The 17,397-nt window shown below is 34.9% G+C and overlaps 1 protein-coding gene and 1 long non-coding RNA gene across 4 annotated transcripts in view; both read left to right on the top strand.

Annotated features, from left to right (window-relative positions):
- The window catches only part of Tsp66e (Tetraspanin 66E), a 28,258-nt gene extending 10,992 nt beyond the window's left edge, over positions 1-17,266 (top strand). The window contains exons 2-9 of one of the 3 annotated variants that reach the window (XM_072901081.1): positions 1,077-1,162; positions 2,168-2,266; positions 8,731-8,859; positions 9,492-9,566; positions 9,745-9,852; positions 10,538-10,711; positions 11,615-11,756; positions 15,673-17,266. In XM_072901081.1, the coding sequence (XP_072757182.1) occupies positions 1,103-1,162; positions 2,168-2,266; positions 8,731-8,859; positions 9,492-9,566; positions 9,745-9,852; positions 10,538-10,711; positions 11,615-11,756; positions 15,673-15,698 (813 nt within the window). In that variant the 5' untranslated portion in view covers positions 1,077-1,102 and the 3' untranslated portion in view covers positions 15,699-17,266. Of the gene's footprint in view, positions 1-1,076; positions 1,163-2,167; positions 2,267-8,730; positions 8,860-9,491; positions 9,567-9,744; positions 9,853-10,537; positions 10,712-11,614; positions 11,757-11,922; positions 13,788-15,672 lie in introns of those variants that run through there. The other 2 variants (XM_072901079.1, XM_072901080.1) reach the window with 2 other exon arrangements.
- Positions 5,272-7,899, top strand: LOC140670476 (uncharacterized). Its single transcript, XR_012047570.1, has 2 exons — positions 5,272-6,694; positions 7,789-7,899. It is a non-coding gene; the product is annotated as an uncharacterized lncRNA (long non-coding RNA).
- Positions 17,267-17,397: the final 131 nt, after the last annotated feature.

Genomic DNA, 17,397 nt, shown 5'->3' with positions numbered 1-17,397 from the left:
AAAATATTCTTTTTATTTGGAATTTTGGAGAAAAATACCCGAAAAAGATCAAAGAATTTTCGGGGGAATTTTTTACGAGATTTGAGTAGACGTCCTGAATAATCTTTTGAAAAATCTTGAGGGAACCTCTCTCTCTCTCTCTCTCTCTCTCTTTCAGGTTTAATCTGTAGCACAGTCAAGGACGTTGATTGCCAGAATAAACGCTTTAATTCGCCCGTCAATATCCACGAAGGAAAAAAACATCCTTGAGACTGATTAGCGACTCTACTTCTCTGCAGCTCTAATTCGGACAATTCTTCCTCCTCTTTATTTTCCGCCCACAATGTGCGACGATACGTTTGTCTACGTTTGTGCGCTCGCCTACGCTAATTAGTCAGTCGTCGGGTATTTGTCTGTCGCAAAATCGGCTTCGAATCGAAGCATATACGTATACGTCTGATATGGATGACGTGGACATAAATGCATTTTTTTGCATATGACTTATTATTAGTCACGTTCCAGTAGCGAGCTCTCTAACTATAGTTTGACCTCTTCCTTTCTCTTTTTCTTTATCTCTATTTCTTATCTCTCGTTCTCCTCCTTTATACTTTGAAAATATTCTACGTAAATACTGTTATTAGAAATTTCTTAATTACTAATGCATATATATTAAAAATTTATAAATTATATATACACAGAATATTAGTAAACATTTTTCATTTATGAATTCTTTGATCAATTTTTAATCATTTTTCTTTTATAGCGAAAAATCTCGAGGTAGATATTTGCCTTTCTTTTCAATTTCTTGTATTAAATATTTAATCTTCAAATTATGAATCTCTCTGAAAAATAAAATTTATTCAAAGCTAAATGTGCAGAATAAGATTCTTTTTTATTATCTTCTTGCGTTATAAAACTTTGTTGCCGAAAAGCTCGATTTCTTTCGCGGATGACTTAAAAACCGTCTTTCGACGTTTGTTTTAAAGAGAAATTGGCCTCAAGTTGATGAAAGAATCCCTAAATGAAAACAGGACGATTTCGACTAATCTGAAGTATCGTCTACATGTATAATTAACGAACGTGCTAATTTGTTACAGGTGCAGTTGTGAAATTTGCTGCAAAAATGAGTTGCGCGTCGCAGTGCGCCAAGTACTTTCTCTGCTTCTTCAACTTCGTATTCTTCGTAAGTATACGAACTTTCCGCATAATAATAGTGATCTAAAGCGGAGTCTGCATTTCCTCTACGTCTGCACTCTTTGCGAGACGTCGCGATCGCGCGGCCGATAATTCATCAACGTCGCAACTAGCCACGATCGCATAATTGCACTTTGCTCGAACCCTCGCTTTAGGGACCACCACGTTGAAATACTCGTTTCTCGCTCCTTTCATACACACATGCACAAATTATACACATGTCTGATAAGACCTCAATATCACGAATTATGAGATGAGAGGGAGCGTGAATAACATTGCGAAAAAAATTGCAATCTTTCTTTGCGACGAAAAAGCGCGGTTCTGAACTTTATAAAAAAATTTCTTCTAGAAAAAAAAAAAAAAAAAATAATAATCATTCAATTTATATACGTTGTTACGGTGCGCGCCTCTTGGTTTCTTACTGTAGGTATACAGGGTGTCCGGTAATTACCGCCCCATCTCTCTAGGGCAGATAGAACAGGTCAAACTGAACATAAAAGTCCTCTGCCATTTTAATAATTATTAAAATATTAATTAAAAATGCTCAACATAATGCTAAGTGCTATATATACGGCGCGCGTTCATACGCTGAGCATTTTTAATTAATAGTTTAATAATTATTGCGCAAATCGTAAAATGGTAGAGGACTTTTATGTTCAGCTTGACCTGCTCTATCTGCCCTAGAGAGGTCGGGCGGTAATTACCGGACACCCTGTATATCTCGTATGACGTCAGAAGCGACCGTGGAAATAAAGTTTAGTTTCGCGAGGTTCCACTCACGTGTTCGATAAGTTGAAATAGAATATGTCCAAGATTTTCTCCTCTATACTGAGGCAAATAAATATATAATTTTAATCCACGTGGCCCCGTGTGCGATCGCAAGTGAAAATTGCCAAGCCCGCGCCTCGAGTTCTGGGTCCGCTTCCTTCGGTCAACCTTGAAGTCCGTGAAGCAGAACGGAGAGATGTTCACCGAGGTGCCTCGTGTTTTGCAGGTCGCCGGAGGAGCGGCACTGACCGTCGGTATCTGGCTTTTCGCCGACAGGAGCTCGTTCACCAATCTCATCGGAAAGCTCGACCAATCGGACATCTTGGTAAGAATGTGAACAAATTAATTAATTAATTAATTAATTGCAAAAACGGTAGCCAAATTGTCGATTTTTTCCACCTCACTTCCGGAAAAATCGCATCATGATTCACGCAGCACCACCTGTTTACCACGCGGTCGTACGGCAAGTTGGCCAAGCACCAAAATAATAAACAAGCACCCTGATGTTCCTCTTACAAGTGCGTAGAAGCTCGACGCGTATATATATATATATATATATATATATATATATATAGTTTTGGCGAAGCTGAACATTCGCTAATTTAACTTTAATTTAATTGGTCGTAAAATGAAATGTTTCGTGATCAAAGGTAGAATATAATCTTTCAATATCTCGAGGGAACTGGACACAATTCTTGACGAAAATATACCGGTCCGAGTATTTCGTTGTGTTAAATTCCTGCTGCAGTCTACGAACGCTTCTCTGCCGCTTTCTTATTCAGATAAGATCGCAAAATAATTTCCGCGACCGGCGACGTATCCTGAAATCTTAGACGGAACAAATTTCTCAGACGGAAAGCATTTAATTATAATCGTCTCGTTTTCAAAAATTAAGAATTCCGTCGACGATTCTAATTGCGAGTTCACGAATATTAACAGATTTGCTTCGTTAATTTTACTACCGTTTTTTTCGAGATTACTTCACGACTCGTTGCTTCTCTCGTAAGAGAAAGAATTTCCGAGCAGAGCCTCCGGTCTCTCTCTCTCTCTCTCTCTCTCTCTCTCTCTCTCTCTCTCTCTCTCTCTCTCTTTCTCTCGAATATGTATAATAATTAGAAGAAAAATGGTTCGTGTGCGTATTCTTATAACCGGCTATTTTTATTGCTCCAAGTTTCTCTTGCGCAATCGTGATAATTATGGCGTAAGTTTGTTATGTAATTTAAAAGTAGGTGTAGGAAGAAAATTTTACTTGAATGAGACTCGATTTGGCGTTACTGATTCACTTGAGCGCGATTATTGTTAATAAAAATTTAACTTGCAATATTTTCGCGAAATAAATTATTTTTTACGCCTTTTTGTGCCACTAAATCCCTTTCATTAGCATTGGACAAGTATTTTTGTACACTAACGTGACTTATATTCATTAACAAGCACGTGTGTTACAAATGCAGATGTGTAACAAGATAAGCGCGTCGCATATACGTATATTGTAATTTGTAATAGAATACCATTGTCTGTATTATCGATACATCGATGTCGCGATGACACGCGCATAGTAACGTGGTTTTTCCATAATATGTCCTTGAAATGAATAGACATGCAAAGCATATGTAATTTCTTTCATTTCTTTCAAATTTTTTTCCACGCAGAAACATTTCTTACTCTTTGATATTATATAATCGAATGAATGAACAAATGGCATTTCCAAACTTGCGATGAAAGTCTCAGAAATCTCTATCGAGAAACTATAGTTTTAGGTCAGCTTACCGGAAATGAACGTTTGTTTGTTTTTTTTTTTTTTTTTTTTCCTTCAGAAAGATGCCAAATGTACGATAGAATATTCAACAGTCATAACGTGTACTGGCTAAGAGTTTTTCTTAACCGCAAGTCGCATAGAGATACGAGATAATCTTACGTTTAACGAGGTGTTTGACTCTACAAAGCTGCGAGAAGAAAAGGCATAAAAAGAGCGACTTGCCTTAAAGGCCGTCACGATTAATGAGAACAATAGAGGATAGTGTACTTCCTTCGAATAATTACTACTGCATGCTCCTTTCCTTCGTCCTGCGCATAATTATCTTTTATTGGCGAACTCTTGTGCCTATTTTTCCCCCCTTTGGTTCTTGTATCATTCTCATAAAACAGAAAGAAATAATGCACAAATTTTAATTTTAATTTTAATTTCAAACATGAAACCAAACGTGTGTTTCGTCTAGTACGGAAAATGCTTCCAGAAAAAGGAATGCATATAAAGATATTCTAAAAACAAATAAATAAAAAAAAGAAGATCCTTTTCACAGTAATTTTTTTATGCCTGCAAACATGGCGTAGAAAAGTGTATGCGTTGTTAATTATTATAGTTAGAGGATGGCCCATCGTAATGTGGACTTTCTAATATGTTGCACCTCTGCTTCGAGTCCTCGTATCACTCGGTAATTAACATTTATTCCGTTAGTTTCACTTTATCTCTCGAATCTCGTTCGATCTTGATTGTGACGATTATTCTCGATTTGAGGAGAAAAAAAATAACGAGCCTTTTAAATTTCATTTACACGCTAATGCTCTAAGACAATGTGACTTTTGCGAGAATTTATTGTAATATTCCTTTCTTATTTAAATTGGCAAATATCTGCTTTAGTCATTCTTGATTCAGTGAGTGATATGAAAAATCTGACAGATTGTTTGCACGCGCAGCGTGATGTACTACGTAGGTAGGATAGCAATGCTACTGCAGGGAGAAACGAGAAACGTAATTATCGGTACTTGGCCACTGATGAGATGATTGGTTGTCACATTAGCGGAACGCGTGGGAGGATCTGGGTGATCTCCATCGCGGATTCGTGGTTCATAGTCCACTGGTGGACACGTATAGGGGCCAAAGCTCTCGAACGGTTTGACGTTTCTCCCGAGTTGCTCGGTATAAGCTACCCGGTATATATTTAGAAACAAAAATCTAGTTTCATTGAGGGATGTTGTTTGAAATTTATATATATATATATATATATATATATATATATATATATATATATTTACATCATGCATTACTTGCGGTAGTGAAGCTAGATAGCGGAACGCCACGGAGAAAAGTAAAAGTGCCGCTTTCGTTTTTCATGTATTTCGCGCAAGCGGCGAAAGGATAACGCGCGTTTCCTCGTGATAAGTTAAATTATTTTGTAGCGATAAATATTTATTTTTAAATACGCAATACATATATATATATATATATATATATATATATATATATACATAATTCTTTTGAATTTTTTGTAATCCTATTAAATATATATATATATATATATATATATATATATATATATATATAAAGAAAAAAATGAACACAATTAGTATATATTATTAGCCAAGGTTCGAGACGCTTAGAAAGTTGCTTCTAATCACTTCTAATCGGAGATGGACTATAACTCGTAACTGTTGTCTCTCTTAGAAACTCCTCGCAAATAGAATTTTCGATTTAAAAATGAAGCAAGTTAGTTGCTTAAGATGTTGTGTCTTATCTGACCGTCAGTCTGTTGATTGCTTAAGATGTTGGGGCTTAACTAACTTGATAATAGCTTATCTTTGATTAACATTTATTAGGTCAACTGATAACTACAATTTTCGTGAAGAAAAAGAGTGATTTAAAATTGACCCAAAATAAAGCAAAGAATTTTAACAATTCAAAAAGCGCTTAAAATAAAGAAAAAAATAATAATAAATGTATGGACACTCTGTAGAGAGAATGGTAAATGAATGGAAACAGGTGGACGTGAAACTATAAAGGCGAAAGACAATTAAGTGTTTCATCTTGGAGTATCGCGTATATACTTGACTAGCGAAAGATAGTGCACTGTCGCTTACATTTCCTCGACAACGACTTTCCTTTCGCGTCCTCATTGAAATTCAACGTGGTATCTCTGATTTATGATATCCGGTATTAATTGCCGCCTCGATAAAGAACCGGAATCAGCGGCAACGATAATAACTCAGTCTTGTACGATTGATTATGTGTGCCAGGTAACATCCGATATTGGCTAACGACGATGATAACACACTTCCGAAACTCGAACTCGGCTTGAAATTAGAAAGGAAAATTTCTCTTGTAAACGAGACAATTCGGGTACCTGGCTCTTGCATAGAAGAGACGCTCTCGTGTCCTCTTTTCCCCATCAAGTACGCGCGATGCATTCGCTAGTGTAAGCAAAGAATTTAGGACGTATTTAGGATGTACATACGCCGTTAGCTCCAGAAAATACATTAACTCGCTGACGCACGCGCAACGCACATCCATGTACTGTAAATGCATCAAATTGGGTCATTTCGGAGCGACGTGCATAGCTCGTGCGCGACGACCGAGCTACGGAAAATTCGACTAGAGAGAGAAACACCCTATAAAGTGATACACTTGACAGATCCCTGCAAACTGTTGGAAATAATCATACACATGCGGTTTTAATTTGACAGGATTACGTTTAAAGCGTCGAGCTCTCCGGTGCTGTATCGTTCATCATTTCGTTGCAATCGGTCTTGGATCAATCTGGTGAAACAAGTCGGTGAAAACCGAACACGAGATACCCTTATTAGTCCTTTCACCTGGTGACCTGATTTTTCACGGCACGCTTCGTATCATACTAGTAGTGGTCGTTCAATAAAACGTGCAACCTCGACGCGTCTATACCAAGAGAGGCGGCGTCGAACTAAAAATACCTTATATCCGTTCAACAGGTGTTCGAGATAAGAATGTCAACGTGCTTACGAGGTAATCTTGTTAGACGGCCAGATACAATGTCGGCAAAGATCGGTTTAAACCTCTCGCGACTCGTTCCTGCCAACGTAAAACAATGCTTGATTGAATCATGATTGTCTCATCTAACAGCACAAGTCGTAATGCTACGAAAGCGCTTATTTTCGCGTTATCTCTCGAGTGGATCTCGTGAGAGAACGAGATAGCGGAATTATCCCTTTTACGATTCAAGGCTCGCACTCAAATTGTTAAGCAATTGGTATTACCAGTTATCGGGATGTACTTTTAAAATCTTTAAGAATCCTGTATCATAGATTTTCACATGCGATGCATAGAGATGGGATTAGCGCGAATGGCAAAACATTTTTTGCGACTTCTAATTTTAACAAACCATATAGGGTAAACTAGGGTATGATCGCCATAGGCTGTAATTTTTTTCAATAATCGCTACATAGTGCGCTTTTTTAGTCACTATCAAAGATAATTGATATTTATACAGTAGTTTATGTGACATACATTATTCGAAATAACGATATTGGGAATTTTATAACATATTTTTATTTTTTACTACCTGCAAAATTTCTCACGTGTCCACTAAAAAAACTGTTATAACGTCGAATAAATTACAGTTAAGCTATCGTAATCGACGTTGGACATATTATAAAGATATGGAGATTGTTATATGACCTATAATTTTTATTTTCGTTTTCACTATTTTTTTATAAATATTATGGCCATCTTTTCCTTAAAATTTGGGTAAGATGGCCAATGCTTAAGTTGTACTATTTTGACAATATAAAATTTCTATTAAATCTTTTCCTTTTAATTTCGATAATATTACGTAATTTAAGCTTCAGGGAAGATAATATGCCAAACCCTATTAAAAAATAGCAAAAATAAAAGTATGATTTTTGCATTTTAAAAAACTATGGCCATCTTACCCGAGTTTACCCTAAGCAATTGGTACTACCAGTTATCGAGATGTGCTTTTAAAATCTTTAAGAATTGTCTGTATCATAGATTTTCACATGCGATGCATAGAGATGGGATTAGCGCGAATGGCAAAACATTTTTTGCGATTTCTAATTTTAACAAACCATATATACCAGGACAAGCCCTCGGAGTCCAGCAGACCTCGCGTTTCTCGTCGACGCCCAGTATAAAGGAACGTCTATGCTGCCACTCTGTTGATCTGCCTCGTGAAACTCGATATCCATCATGTATGACGGAGACGACAGTTCGCATATAGCGAGCTTATAAGTATTCTAAGTGCCCCTCGCAAGCCATTATGTCATCCTCTTATATCGAGCATGTTTTGTAACGACGTACAATACTCGCATGGATATACTCGGTGGTGATGAGTCGAGTTTAACTTAATAATTGTTCGCGACACTTACATGCACTGGTGTGCTTAATGTGTGTCTACATACATTATATATACAATATATATATGTATATCTAACAATAAATATACACTAATATACATAAGAATGATCTAATAACAACGTACTATTGATATCTTAATTTATGGAAATGCAACTATAATCGTTACACGAGTTTGCAGATTGAGCTTCATAAATGAATTATTCAAAGAGTTTTATATATATATATATATATATATATATATATATATATATGTACAAACACTTCACTTGTAAAATATAAAACGGAGAATCTAGTCATTTAATAAGTGATGACAAACCTTTTACGATACATACGCGAGGAATTGTGAGTGAAAAGTGGCTGCGTGAAATTTTCGAAAGATTGACAAACAAGAATCTCTCTCATTTTCATAATTAATATTTTCGCAATTCCTGTTTAAAGAAAATTTCTGTGGTTTATTTATGTTTCTGACTATATACATATGTAAATGACTTTGGTAAGCTCTGGTATTATGATAATGTATACGACTTCGATAAGAGATTCTCAATAATTTATCAAAGTCACACATACATGGCAATCTTACGTCCCGTTCATACAATAAATATTCAATGATGAATATTTATTAAAAGCTCGATCTACATTCTCATCGCACCTTTCTTGTTTTGCAGAATAAAACAGACGCCGATGTCATCAGAATGATATCTTACATTCTGATCGTAGCCGGTGCTCTTACGTTTATCGTCAGTTTTCTTGGGTATTGCGGTGCCATGTTCGAGTCTAGATGTCTTCTCTGCGTCGTAAGTCCGTTCTAATAAAGCTTGTTTTATTCCAAATTCTCGACGTGATGTTTATGTATTCTGAAATGATGAGATAAAAAAATTAGAAAAATACACATTGATTCGCACACAAAATGTGAAGCAAAACAAAAATACGAGTCTTCAAGCTGTCAAAGTTTAAGCATTTGTCTATATTTTGTATACTACATCAAGAATATTATATTTTAATGTGCAAATAATTTTATATTAATAGAAGTCATAATATATTACAATAAACGCACGATTTATAAGAAAACTCTAAAATAATATTACATATTAATGTATATTTTGATAAAATATTCTTATCATTGAAACCCTAAAGTTTCAGTAAGTTTAATAATGCAAGATTTTTTCGTCTCGACTCTTTTTCTCTCTTTCATTTTTAATAACGAAAATAAGATGGTCCATTAATAATGTTACAATCAGGAAGAGAGTAATTTTACATAAAAATATATATTAAATATTTTTTTACGATACTTTTTCGAGAGACTCAAAGTTCATGTATGAAAAAATTTGTTTTTACGTTTGCGATTTTTAATTTTGTAATATAAAACGATCGCTTTTTTAGCTATATATCAGACGGAATTACACAAAAGAATTTTCTGTGATTACAGTACGGCATTCTAATCTTGCTGGTTTTAGTCCTGGAGTGTGTGGTAGTTGGCCTAGCTTTTGGACTTAAAGGAGACGTGCGTATTTACATAATTTCGCTTTTTTCTTGCACAAACGCGTTTTTATCTAGTGAAATCACAAGCAGATTAGCATCGAGCGTTTACGATAGCCAGTGCGGAATGAACGAATGACAATCACATTATATTTATCAAACTATTTAATATGAAATTTAATATGAAATTTAAATTAATGCAGGCCGAGAAAGGTACGCAGAGCTTCTTGAAATCGACCATCAAATATTATGCGACCACCGCCGATAAAGCTGAAACAGTGACAGTCGCGTGGGACGGTATTATGAGCCAGGTAAAAGATATCATTATTATTCAACAAATGCTTAATAATTAATTATTATTTTGATGATGATCGATTAATTGTGAGCGATGAATTGACGCATGAAATTGATTAGTATATTGAATTAATTGTCAAAAGTTAATAATCATCAATTAATTATTATTTGAGCGATGAGCTGATATGTAAATTAATTAGTATATCGATTCTTCCGGATTTCGTTTATTTTGCGTTTATAAGCGCGATTAATTGGCTAAAGTAGTCCGCTAACTGCATTTCGCTTCGGTATAAGTGAAAGTCGGTATTACTCATATTATAGTGAGCTATCGCATTCACTATCCTACTTTGTAGCAAAATTACAAGCCACAAGTTTACTTATTAAGTTTATTTTAGAATTTATCGATAAATTATGGAGAAAAATGCGTGGAAAGTGTCACATTTATATTATTTTGATCAAAACCGATAGTTAAAAGTATCATGTTTTTATTCATCAATTTAATAAGAATTTCGCGTCATTAAATGGCTAGCATAAATGATAAGCAGAGATAGTAGTTTATCTAACTATTCGTGAATATATAATATTCTTTCTCTGCATTCATTTCGATTATAAAGAACATACAAATAATATGTTTCGCTTATATAATGGTCAATGACATATGATGGACAAGTATTATTTTGATATTAATGGAAATATTTTCAGCTCCATTGTTGCGGCGTCGAAAGTTACCGAGACTTTAGCGAAAATACAAATCTGACTGTAACCGGAAAAATGATCCCCGAAGCCTGCTGTATAAAAGTGAGCGAAGGATCTAACATTCTGAAGGATCCTTCCTGTCCAATTAGTCCCACCGCGTCCAACTCGTATTATCAAACGGTAAGTTGATCTTATTTTAATATTATTTCACGCATCTTTTTTTTTCTTTTTCTTGGCGTATTTGAAACTGGGAATAGAATCATCCGATACGTTAGTGTAATTGTTGCTAAAAGACAACAGTACTCAAGATACGGACGTGTATTTACGTCGACAGCACACTTTCTCCTTGACAATTTTCTGAACGTGACTCGGCATTGGCATTGCGTGTTCCTAAGTTCTCGTACGAGGCATCCATAAAGGTGTACATACCAATTGAACAAATAGTCTCGTGCTATGCGTGATGGAGAAACATCTATATAAGTCCCACGTATAAAATCTCACGATTACTTTCAAATTGGCAGCAAAAAATATTTATTATTTTTAACTCTCAAACTGAACACGTTTTTTGGCACCGAAATCCTGAACGCGTGGGTAACCGAATTAATTTTTGTACTCTAAAATTATTTAAAAAATTTACACATTTTCTTTTAAATTTAAACTAAAAGTTTAATGTAGTAGAGTTAAAGAAAAAAATATTTTTAAATAATATATTTTTATTATTTGTTAGATCAAGATTTAGAAACATTGATGTTTTATATAAAAACATCTTTTTTTGGATAAGTTTCCAACCTCAAGATTTTATTAATATTTTCTTAAAACAATGGATTAAAAATGGCACGGACACGAAAGACCCACGTGTTCAGTTTGAGGGTTAATTTTATATTTTACGATATATATATATATATTAAATATTCCGTTGTAACTATTGGTCTAAAATTAGGGAAAATAGTCAAATTTATGCTTGAAATTTTGATATTTTTCTTTAAATAGAAATTATTGGTTTCGAGTTAGCTAGAAAATTCGTACATAAAGTTACATTTACGGAATATGTGTCACGTAAACTGATAATTACTTTGTCTGTAGGGTTGCTACAAGGCCATAGTGACCGCCATCGAGGAAAACGCGGCGATAGTGATCGGTGTAGCCGCTGCCCTGGTCTTCGTCGAGGTCTTGGTCATTATTCTGGCGTTGTACCTAGCCTGCTGCTACTGGCGTCCACAACATGGTAGGCTCGGTGTTAAAGTCAGTTATTAAATAAATCTATTACGGTAGTAAGCGTGCGCGCGCGCAAAAGTAACTTACGATATTCATTGAACGATTTCCCTCGGCCGTTAGTGATGCCTGAGTTCTCTTAATTGACGGTAAAATATGACCTCTTTAACACTTTGCAGTTTATCGATGCGTAGAACCTTCTGGCAAGGATTAACCTCGAGAGCAGAATGTGCTAAGCTTTCTGCCAGCAGTTCTTTTGAACGCAGTTCTTTTTCCTTTATGGACTTCGCGAATATACCTCGACTGTGTTTGTACGTGTATTATGCAATATACATGTATACACGTACAAAATCATATATGCATGTATACATGTATGTATATGTAAAATGTATATATATATATATTTATGTATATATATATATATATATATATGCATATGCATACATGTAGGTACGTGTTTTCGTGTGTTTTCCAACGCAATGGCGACTCAAATCGAATCCGGTGGCATCGCATCATGCGCTCCGACTGCATACAGTTTCAAAACTACGACGTAAGAAGTCGAAGGGTTGCGAATTCAAAATGACGTATATATACATACACATATATATATATATATATATATAAAACTTTGTATTTGGTTTTGATTGGATGATTGTTAATTGATCACTTTCAATCACTATTCGAACCCTTCGATTATGCTCTATCTATCGACGGCACGTTAACGTATGAATTTTCGTGAAAATTGCGTTGAGCGGAAAGCGCACTTTGTCAAATAATTCGTCCAATCATCGGCCTTCTCGATTGCATGTGCCAAATTCAATCGCGGTAAGAGCTTCATTTTGACGTTTCAATGTATCGAGCTCGCTTTCGCTGAGATTCAATCGTATAATAAAACTATTTTTCCACGTCGCGAGTACTCGTTTGATCGTCATCAACATCATTTCTCGATGCATGCATAAAATCTCTCCTTTCCTTAGCGAGGGAGCCAAGTGAAGGAGAGACACTTTTGTTTCGCAATACGGAACGAGAAATGCTTAGAGATTATTTCTTTTCACCGCGCATACACATCACATTAGCATAAAAATACTCGGTCTCTATCCGCTCAACGCGCGCTTATCAATGACATATCTGTCGTCATCGCACTGTTCACACGTGCACGTATTATTCAAATGCTTTTTAATGCTCGGGCGCGCGAAATATAGTGTACATATCCGGAATATTTCTCGGACACCAAGAGCTTCGAATTGTCCAAGTTGTTTTTCATACGATAAAGGATTTAAATGCGAGATCTCCACGCATCTGATAACACAATTGCTTGTATCGATTACGAACGACAACTGTCGAGAAAAAACTTAATTTCCCAAGATTCTTAATATTCATCAAATCGCACGTAGTTATTTCCGTATACATATATATATATCTCACATTCCGTTGTGTCAGTATGAAAAAAAACTGTTGCACACAATTTTCCACGTAGCATTATAGATGATCGAAAGTGTTGCAGCACAGTTTCACACGTTCAGATCCTAGACGAGGACGAATCCCTCGTCACAGGTGTTAAAATCACAATGTTATAAATGTTATTTATATACGCGCATATTCCTTACTCGCGATTTTTGATCACGCACAATCTGTCTTATTAAAAGTAGATCCTTCCCGCCACAATCGGAAACCATTGACAAATGGACGTTCTTTTAGCTTGTGTAGACGTATCGTCAAGGCAGGCCTGGTGAGGTGCTGAAGTAAGGATGATGATTTTGATGGGGTTTGCTTTCAAGTAAGATGGAGGTTGAGGCTGTCAGTTGACAGCTGATCCCTCCCACGCTGCTGCCTCGCTGCAGCGTCTAGATCTATCCTCCATTTCTACTTTACAAGCGTTCTTTCGTGAATTCTATTGAGGCATGGTAGCTTTGCTCTTCACCCTTGCATGGCCATGCTGTTGTATATAATTTGACAGAAAGAGAGAGAGAGAGTGAGAGAGAAAGAGAGAGAGTGAGAGTGAGAGAGAGAGAGAGAGAGAGAGAGAGATATACGGATATGCAAAGGCAGAAAGAGAGGGAGGCCCGATTGCATCGTTATGCAGCGCAACCTGTAACAGGAAGTGCGCTTAGCGAGGGATATCCTGATATAGTATCATCGATGACAAATTATCACACCGTATATAGGGTGTGTGATTGAAATAAAAAATAAATTATACAAACGAAAAGATACGTATAAAGTAGTCTGATATGTAAACTACTAGACGTTTTAAATCTGTGCAATCGTTGTTTCATGTTTATATCTAATCTAAAAAGAAAGGGAAAAAAAAAAAAATGTTAATTATTATAATTAAAAACAGTCTTCGAGTTTTACGAAATAAAGATATGATTTATTATAAATTTATCTACGAGTAAATTTTACGAAGCAATAATTACGATTGCTGAATATAGACGAGGCCAAAGTTTAGAAAAATATTAGATCTCGCTCTAATAATCGAAGCGTTACTTTTGTAATGTTCTCTTTTTTAACTTATACAAATTCAACTTTATATAGATATATACATATACATACATATATATATATATATATATATATATATATATATATATATATATATATTTGAGCGAGAATTTAAGATTTTTTTTTTTTTTAATCTAACATATATACACACACTGTAGTTCACGCTGATTGCGAGAAGCGGAACAACGAATTATTCGAACGTATTCGTTCATGCCAAACGAATATGCAATTGGGCCTGTAAGTTTCATTTATAAGCTTTAGCGTTTACAATTTCACTTCATTTCACAATTTGTTCATACTCGAACGACTCTACCGGCACAAATGATTAAACACACGTGGCGAAAATTCTACTCGGAATTGTCGTACGCAGTAACACAACATTAACTGTTTCTTTCCGTCCCTCTCCATTTCATTAATTAGAGTAGCTTAGTGAATCTATCGTCTTAATGTTGCAAACGCTATATACGTACCTAACAGATACATCACACAAATCGCGAGATGAAAGAATCTCATTCACGCATAATGTAAAAGAACATAAAATGTGTATTATTGTATAAATGTGGGTAAAAACGTACAATTTCGAGGAGAAGTCCAATACCTTGATAAGAAATTGATAATGTGTGTTAGTGTATATTCTCAATGTTTAACACACACACTGCTGTATACACAATCTGTATACGTATGCGCACCGAATACATGCACCCACACAGAGACCGAAAGCAACAGACTCTAATTGTAAGACTGAAAATTAAAAAAAAAAATTAAATTAAACGCGCACACACACACACACACACACACACACATACACACACACTACAATGAGCTGACGAGATACGTGTATTTAGATAAAATATATTTTTACGACATAAAGGTAAACGCGAGACAAACTTTTAATTCCTTGTTCATTTCCAAGAGTTTATGTAGAAGTAAAATAAAATTGCATTATACGTACATATACATATCGTATATGTACGTGAAAATGCCAAAAAGAAAAAAAAATAATGATGCACAAATGATGTTACGCTTTTTCTTCGGTACCTGAACTTTCTCTAGATTTTTAACAACCATCTCCGATATTCGTAGAGAATTTTTGAATTCTACTCGCAGCGATATATGTTGCGTAATCTCGCATATTGTAGTGCGATGTTATAAAGACAATGCAATGTTGCAGCAACGTATCTACAACATTGTAATTTTACAATTAAAATGCTCTCTGCGCGCTCGCTGTACGAGTACAGTGCGATTTCATTATAATTATACCGCTATCGGCTTTAAAGTGTTTCAAACACGTTCTTTCTCTCTGTGTTTAATATGCGTGCGCGTACGTACACACACGACCGATCGACATATAATTCAATTTTACGATGCTCTTTATACTCTCATGGCTACTAATTGTTCATGCCGCACATTCTAGACATTTTCGTTTCCAGTGTTAACTTGTTGGTGCTGCTGTTGACGAGGCATTAAGAGCATGGAACTGTTGAGTAGTGCCTCCTAGCACGTTGAGAGCCCTTAGTGTGCTCCTGTGCCTTTGCTTGCTTGCGATACTCTAGCTGCTAGCCCAGCCTAGGCTAGCTGAGAAATCGACCGACAGAAAAAAAAAAAAAAGATTCTGACACGCTTGAGTCAATGAAACGTTTTCGCAAAAATACTGCCGGTGACGTAAAGATATTAATCAATACGTACGTTATGTATATATATATATCTCGCATTTCTCTTAAAAAAAGAATCATTATTATCTAATTATTTTAGGATATAATTATATATATATATACATATATATAAATAAAAGAGAATTATATCCTAAAATAATTAGATAATAATGATTCTTTTTTATATATATATATATAAAACTTACAATATGTAAAGTATCTCAACGTCACTGCAAGTTGAAAACGGTTCGTGATTTTGCCAAGAGTTTGTATTATGGAGGTACAAGCGTTTAAAGTAATGGAGAGAGAAATGAGATCGGAGATATAATATTGTAAAGCCGACTGACATATGTTACGCAATAATATAATCTTTTCTTTTTCATCTTCCGGCTCTTATCGTCTGTCTATAAGTTAATGCAAATACTAAATGTCGATAACAAATAGTGAATGTATATACGCAAAATACGATAACATTAGATAATATTTTCATAAAATATTTTAGATGCTTGTATCATAACTTGGAATACTCACGTACGCGATGTTTCGTCCATCCCGACATGAAAACGGAAAAAAAAAGTAAATAGTGGAATATTTTGACGAAATATTCGTAAGACAAGAAGCCGATGTGTACTTCTTCGGCATATCTTTTTCGCTATTTTATTGCATTCAACAGAATTTTCTCTTATATAAGTACTGAACAATCGTAGCTTTATACACGAGATCAGTTTCGAAGTAGCATTCGAAAGAGCAGTCAGATAAAAGCGTAGTTAATTACTAAAAGAAATTAAAATATATATATTTTCATGCGAGAAAAATATTTCTTTCGACATTATATATTATATTAGGGAAAATAAAAATTACATGCAAATTCTGTAATAGATTTACATCAGTAAAGGTCTCGTGTTTATATTGGTACGTTTTGATTTCATCCTGATATATGCTTCTAGCCTTTGTATTTTTCTCATGTACCTGATAAAAAAAAGAGATTGTCAGATATAAATATATCAGATATAAATATTTCTATGAGAAACGCGGAGAAAAATAGCGCATCATTGCTGATAGTATAGATCGGGAGGAGCATTTTTTTTACGTACATTCACATTTTGCGAGCATCACAAAAGTCAAGAGTGTCATAAGCATTTATATTCGAACGTTTATTCTCTTTTCTTTGTCAATTGTCCTGTATGAAAATGTGCTGCACATCACTCTATGTTCCTAATAGAGGAATAACAATCAAACCTCCTTTTACCTCTGACACGCGCGAGAGAGCATCTTGAACTTAAAAACAAAAAAAGAAATATATAATATGTATCAAAAGAATATTTTACCATACATATACTTATATAAATCATGTAACGTATATAATTAACGATGTCTTAGCTATGATCAAACGCTCGCGTATAAATATATATAATATATTACGCGAAATTCGTACAGGCTAATTGGAGGATTGAAATTCTCATATAAAACTCGTTAGTTGATAGTTTAAAAATATGATACACA

Source organism: Anoplolepis gracilipes, chromosome 10 (genome assembly GCF_047496725.1).
Source record: "Anoplolepis gracilipes chromosome 10, ASM4749672v1, whole genome shotgun sequence".
Classification (NCBI taxonomy): Eukaryota; Metazoa; Arthropoda; class Insecta; order Hymenoptera; family Formicidae; genus Anoplolepis; species Anoplolepis gracilipes.
Note: the sequence above shows the minus strand (reverse complement) of the source record. Positions and strands in the feature narration are given on the sequence as shown.